Source organism: Aplysia californica, unplaced genomic scaffold (genome assembly GCF_000002075.1).
Source record: "Aplysia californica isolate F4 #8 unplaced genomic scaffold, AplCal3.0 scaffold00283, whole genome shotgun sequence".
In the NCBI taxonomy this organism is placed as follows: domain Eukaryota; kingdom Metazoa; phylum Mollusca; class Gastropoda; order Aplysiida; family Aplysiidae; genus Aplysia; species Aplysia californica.
The window spans coordinates 272508-279862 of NW_004797553.1; the positions used below are offsets into that span (position 1 = coordinate 272508).

A 7355-nucleotide genomic window follows, 5' to 3' on the forward strand; every position below is an offset into this window, starting at 1 on the left:
GTCATGCCCATACTGTGCTGGAACAACATAGGGGGAACTGCTGCTTTTTTCCCTTCATCCTTACTATCGTCATTTTCCCTCTACTTCTTCTGTATGTTTGTCACTCTCTTGTGAACTGCTATTTCCTGGATGCCTTGAAAGTCGAAGCAGACTTTGTGTTGTTGAGGCTGGAGAGGTGAGCAGAGTAAGCCTGATTCCCCATTTGGACTTCTCTGTTGACATCCACCCCTTGGCGCTCATATGACCTTATGCAGTTGTGAGCGCCGTAAAAACCTTACTAATAATAAACTAAACATCACTCTTTTCATCCATTCATCCAATATAAATATATATATACATACATGATCAAAACAGTTTTTAAAATCCAAACGGCTTATTCAGATAAGTGCAGTGCTGTTTGTAAACTGTGCCTTTCTTTCAGAAGAATGTGGTGCTTGGCCCCTGTCTTACAGGACAAATTGTGACTGCTCTGTTCTCATACAATCTTTAGAAGAAGCTTTAACGTTATTGCTAATTTTACTGGAAATGTTATTCTTGCAGTACAGGGCTATGAGGAAGAAAAATAAGTCATGATGATGTCAAACGCCTTTCTCATCTGGTAGTACAATGCTCATGAGCAAACATTTGCTTCTATAAAAGTAGAAGAATCAAGTTTTAAAAAATAAAAATAATAAAATACTAACCTGGAGTAACAACGACAAATACTGGGTTTCCATTTCCATCAATTGGCTGAAAAAGAAAAGATGTAATAGTTAGCTACCGTACTTTCATACATCAAAGATAATATCCTCTTCTGTACAAAACAACACCATTCACCAAAGAATAAGTTAAAAAGACTTTGATACTTTAAGACAGAGAAAGTGGGGAACAAGAAAATCCTAAATTTTTCAGGATGTAAAAATCTAACTCTAAATGTAATAAACGGCAAAGGGATATTCAATCTTATGATTCTGCCCTTTCTTTGATCCGAGACATGCTAATTTCAAGGACTATGACAATATAAATATATGCCACAATACTGAATTTTAAAATAAATACAAGACTTCACAGAAAAAAATCATTGTGATTCTGATGTGTTTTTACATTCACCCAGAAGACAGGTAGCAAAAGAGTTTCTGTTCAGACATGCGCAGTCAACAGAATCTCTCTGAGGTAGACCCATCAACATGCAACTCAAATTGAGATGTGTTAGCCATGTCACCGTTTTTATACGGCCTTGGAAGATATTTTCAGCTTCTTTAGTCTGTTCATGTACTCGCGCAAAAACCGAACATCTTCTCAGTGACGCCCAATTTGGCTATAGAAAAGAAAGAGGGTGCACTGATGCAATTTTCGCACTCCGACAACTGTGTGAGAGGGCTTTGGAATACAACAAAGATCTCCACCTCGTATTTGTGGATCAAGAAAAAGCCTTTGATCGAGTAAATAGAAACAAGCTATGGAAGATCTTAGAGCAGTACGACATCAAGGGACAACTGCTAGACAACATCAGGGCTATCTATGCCAACAGCAGAAGCGCTGTCCGAACTACCAGTGGAACATCGGACTGGTTTCCAGTAGCATCCGGAATGAGACAGGGCTGCAATCTCTCCCCTCTGCTCTCCGTGATCTACATGGACCAGATAACAAAAGAGGCCAATCCAGACCCAGAGGCACTCAACGAACTCATGTTTGCAAATGACCTGGCAATGATTAACAACAAGACTCAACTACAGGAGCATATAAACCAACTAAATGCGAGCTGCTAAAAATATGACATGAAGATCAGTATAAGCAAGACCGAAGTCATGACAATTAGCAGGAGACCAGGTAAAGTGGATATCAACATCAATGGATCCCAACTAAAACAAAGCAGAGAATTCAAATACTTTGGCAGCATTTTCACAGAAAAGAGAAAATTAGATCGAGAGATAGAAGCTAGATGCCAGAGAGCCAAGGCAGTCAGCTACCAACTGGGCCCTCTCCTGAAACATCCCAATATCCCCATGAGCACCAAGGCGAAGCTCATCAACGCCATTTTCCTTCCAACGCTCACATATCAGTGCCAGACATGGACTCTAACAAAAGCCCTAGAGAGGAAACTGGTCACATGCGAGATGAAATGCTTAAGAAGAGCGGTCAACAAAACAAGAAGAGACAAAATTAAAAATGAAGTCATAAGGGACACCGTGGGAGCAACACCAGTCCTACCACACATTGAAAAACAAAAGGTCAAGTGGTTCGGACACCTCACGCGGATGCCCTCAAACCATCCAGCTCTGAGAGCATACAAAATTAAATATTCTGGATGGAGAGCCAGAGGAAGACCAAGGCGACGATGGAGTGAATCTGTGGCAAACACCCTTGAAGATCATGGGATGTCCCTCCTACAGGCCACACGACTTGCTGCAGACAGACACCTGTGTCTCCCCGCGACACCCCAGGGTACAAGCGGAAGAAAAAAGTAAAGTAAAGTAAGTATATAAAAGAAGAATTAGTTTTAAAAAACAAACAAACAACAACAACAACAACAACAACAACAACAACAAAAGTTTCTTACCAGAGAGGGGAATGTTGCAGATGGTACGAGAACGGATGCTGTTTCTCCTGGGGGCAAGTTGGAGACGGAAACTTCATCGACAAAGTTCTCGTTGACATCAGGAGTGAGCTCAAAAAGCTCTTCTGGAGCATCGTTTGGTGAGGGTGAGGCAGGAGTCACTTGGATAGGATCCATGGCAAGGGCACATGGGGTCACCGCTGCAAGGAAAGCAACAATAGGTTGTATATTAAACACCATTTTTCAAAAAGGTTAACTACTTACCTACAAAAACACCACTTTGACTAATATGTCTGCTTTCACGTACTGAAAATTTCATTGAGATGAGAAAAAAGAAATTAGCTGGAAGTGTAAATCTATTAACCATTTATTGACAATTGCGGAAACTAGATTTTTTTTGTTTACTTAAAGTCTTACAAAAACACTGTCTTATAAACCTCCAGTTTATTTCAAGATTTTGATTTTTAAAAAGCACGTCCATAATATTTGAGTTTTAAAACTATAATTCAAAACACTCCTGAACAGAAATAGGAGCAACTCACGTGTTGGTGGCTTGATTGTGCTTGTTGTCCTTGTTGGGGTGGTTTCTGATTGACAGGGGGAACAAATAATGATTAGATATAGAGTAACAGCATAATGTCAGACTTGAACAGTTATAATACAGTATAACACAGATAGCTTAAATTCGTCGGGACCGACCTCGTTGGTTCGGGACGTCTGCAGTTCGAGGGATATCTTACAAAGATAAAGAAAAAAAATAAAATGGGACAGCTGGCCCAGTTCGACGGATGTGTGATTTCGAGTCTTCTGTGTACAGGCCTATTGGTGTGACACTGTATTTAACTGTCATCGGTCATCAAAAGATGTCTTGTCCTTGCACTAAGATTTGTGGACAGGTTAAAATTTTCGCATCTATTCACAACGAAAAGCAAAGTAAAACAAAGCAATGTTGACTGATGCTCGTAGCAGAAAACAGTTGAAAGTTATGCCGAGTCGTACATTATTTTGACTTTGTGCTAACTATCATGTAGCCTTCACTTACCACAAGACTCAGGAGCACAGTCTGTCAGGCACAGATCCACTCCATCAGTGCATTCACCGTTGCAATACTCTGTGCAGTTTTCAACTGAAATGATTCACATTTCAAGTATTACAATTCAAAAGTCAATTCAGAAAGCGAATGAATAAGTTTTTAGACTAACATGGAGAGAAAAGAAAAACAAATATGTGAGGCAGCGTGGTGGAATCAGGCTCTCGTCAAAATAATGAAATCGAAGAAAACAGCAGTTTTCTCCCTGCTTAGCAGTTTTTATCAAATTTTGGGTTTTTTGGTTCAACACCTTTTATGTCCATTTACAAACACATTCCCTCGAGGATTTCACCGAAAACGTTGATTAAAGGCACAAAGATATACATTTACAGTTTCCATGGACGCTGCAGCTTTGGAATTTACCAAGCTTTGGCGGCCATGTTCTCGCTTATTTTACCTCTTAAATCAGATTACCCCCAACCTCCTTCAATCCAAAATATCTCCTCTTCTTTGGAAGATGGATGGGTAATTTTTTCATTAAAAGCAAGACAAATGAACAAGCTTTAAGATGATACCAATAACTCAATATGCCCAAAAATTGACGAGAGCCTGATTCCACCACGCTGTCTCACATATAGATCTATATTTATTGCTAATTGATAACTGCTGTACTTCTCTCATGTTTACCACAGAACATATGGCCAGGTCCAATCAATGTCTTGTGGCCATTTTTTTGGGAGGTGACGACATATATCCACAAAAACATGACTATGTCAGTCAAAATACCTCCATATAGACATTATATATAACAGAGCTCTTAACAATACCTCACTTTGGTCAAAATACCTCCATTTAGACATTACATATAACAGAGCTCTTAACAATATCTCACTTTGGTGAAAAATGGTATGGGTTTAACGCCCCAATCAAGACTGTTAGGTTATTTAAAGGGCGGGATCTCCTAGTTTAACGTCCGTCTCCGATAGGACCGCTACCTCACTTTATGCATGGACTCTATAGATTATTGCAGAGAAACAGAAATGGGGCGTTATCATCCTACTGCTTCTTCCAGGCGGTATATGATTAGCAAAGTGAGCAAGTGAGCCAAACAAAGTGTTTGCTCATAGCCGAAAAATCCACATTCGCAAAAATCTTACTTCATCTCCAGTCTTTTCCTCGAACACAAATTTCAACAGTTAAAACTTTAGTTGGGAACCACTGAGCGACAATTAATTGTTCTAAAGTAAACACACCTTTAACACAGCCAACAGCGCCGACAAATTCCACTTGAGAATCTTGTCCAGTACTGGTGAACTTCAACTCAATTGATTCAGTGGAATCATCTGTCACAATTTCAAATACAAGTTGACTTGGTGTGGAGTCTGGGCCAGGCTGGAACAAAAATGGAAGAACACATTATCATTTCATTGTGTAACAATCAACAAAACACCAATGACTGATAAAGCTTCCTAAAGATGTGTAATGTGGAACTCAAATCGAAGATAGCAGGCTAAAAAAAGAGCTGAGTCACCAATTTATTTCCTCTTCTAAATGAAAGACAGAAATAGCTTCATATGTTGACTGCTCAAAAGTAGCCTCAAAGTATTACAACAAAATGTTTGTATTTTGTCATTAGCTATAAATATTAAAGGCATACACATGCAAATTGTCAGTTTCCAAGGACTCTGAGGCTTTGTAAATAACCAAACTTTTGCAGCAATTTTCTCACTAATTTTATCTCTGAAACCAAGCGACCCCCCTCATTCAGTCGCAAATATCTCGACTTGTACTCAAGATAAAAGGGTAATTCTTTCATCAAAGGCAAAGCAAATGAACAAGCGTTAGAGCGATACCAATAACTTCACACGTCCAAAAATTGATGAGCGCCTGATTTCACCTCGATGCCTCACATATGAAGACACTGAAGAAAAACTCAATATAAATCAGAGTTGCCTATTCCATAAAACTAGGGGGGGAAATATCTTATTGCTGGTAGGTAAAACTGAGAAGTAGGAATTTTTACTCCATTCATGAGTATCAACAAATGAAAAGACTTGATGAAAAGAGATGACTTGGCCCCAAAACAGCTGTTGAAGTACTGACTTACTGTAATAGGGAATGATCCTTTATCAGTTTCCACTGTTGCAGATTCAAAGTCGGCGTCTTGTACGGACAGTATGACGGTCTCAATGTCTGCTTCAACCACTTGATTTTCGTTGATTGCCAGGGTCACCACAATCTCCTCACCAGGTGGGCTACTGAACACTTTCTCAGAAGGTGATGGGCTGCTGGCTCCAAGTTTAGGACCGAAGAATTGGTCGTTGACTGGGACAGAGCCTTCCTCACACACCTCAGGTGGACCTGCAAATACACAGAGGCAAAGCTTAGTATTTTTTTTTCTAAAGAGAACTGCGAACATTTCTCTTGGGAGAGGTGGGGGTGGGGTGAGGGAAAGGGAGACACAGAGAGATGTAAAAGGGTCAGGCGGAAAATCAAAGTAGTGAATTAGAAAAAAGCATTAATCTTTTCATCCGTTATGGAGAAAAATAGTGGGATGGGTGGGGATAAGGTTGAGGACAATTGTAGATACCAGAAAATTGAGACTCCTGAAACAAAAAAGACAAATGTTCTAGTAACAATCTACACAAATGTGGGAGATGTTCAGCCTTTTCTGACCACATATCTTCATAAATCAGATCCTGTAGAGATTTTACACACAGTGTCTTTGTTCAGACTTTTTCATTTTTTAAACATGCATAATAAATTAGGATCAAAAGCACGTAAAATACTGTCGTGCGGCATGCTGCCAACTTTTGAATTAGAATTAGTTTTTTCAAAGTTGAGTCTTCAATGCTAAATTCTTGGAAAATATTGTTTTCATGGTTCCCAGCTATACATTTCTTGACAACAAAAATATTCACAGATTTTATATATTAATTAATGTTTGGAGGGAGGGGGTGGAGGGTATATTCATTTGATTGTGCTCCATTCGTAGACATAGTAAATAATGACTAAGCCTTTTACTTGAAAGGCATCCTTTAAACATTTTGTCACTGGCACTTTTTCATTAAACTGGAAATATAGATGATGGTATCATTGTGACAAGCAAACTGCAAATCACAATGAATCTATGGAAACATTTTTCGACTTGGGCCAATACCCGCATAACACTGGAATGAAATCCTTTATTTTTTTATTATTTTTTTTATTTCTTAGGGTACATTCTTAAAACAGCCCTATTCCAATATCAAAAACAGAGAGAAACCATTAAAAATAATAGCTTGCTTACACAGTTGCAGTGCCAATCATTAAAAACTTGTATCAAGTAAATCAATCAGAATGAAACAATTGTTTCTCTAGCCACAGCCTACCTGTAGTGCTTTCAGTTGGTGGGGTGGATTCTGTTGGTGGTGCTGAAAAAGAACACAAAAACAACAGGAAATGAGTTTTTCAAAAACCTTTGCGTGACACATGTTAAGTCTCACTAGTACGAAACAAAACGTTATTGTCTGAAACAATTTGGTGCAATGGCATTCGATCTTTTTGCCATAAACCCTGAACATGCCATCTGACGTACGAGTCCACACACTATCAGTTTGTCTGAGCATTATGGCTGTTACCTCCTTTTTACACACACTATCAGTTTGTCTGAGCATGTAGGGCTGTAACCTTCTTTTTACACACACTATCAGTTTGTCTGAGCATCTATGACTGTAACCTCCTTTTTACTTTTATCAGTGACTCATCAATTGTGCCAAAAACACATGAGACTGTACAATTTCAAGATGA

General features: G+C 39.0%; 1 protein-coding gene across 1 annotated transcript in view; it reads right to left on the reverse strand.

The window, feature by feature from the left end:
• Positions 1 to 678: 678 nt before the first annotated feature.
• LOC101846823 (SCO-spondin) overlaps positions 679 to 7355 on the reverse strand; it is a gene marked incomplete in the record, with an annotated part of 41593 nt that continues 34916 nt past the window's right edge. Inside the window, 7 exon segments of the mRNA XM_013084284.1 lie at positions 679 to 729; positions 2540 to 2736; positions 3079 to 3123; positions 3579 to 3662; positions 4820 to 4958; positions 5674 to 5927; positions 6938 to 6979. Of these exon segments, the coding sequence (XP_012939738.1) occupies positions 679 to 729; positions 2540 to 2736; positions 3079 to 3123; positions 3579 to 3662; positions 4820 to 4958; positions 5674 to 5927; positions 6938 to 6979 (812 nt within the window).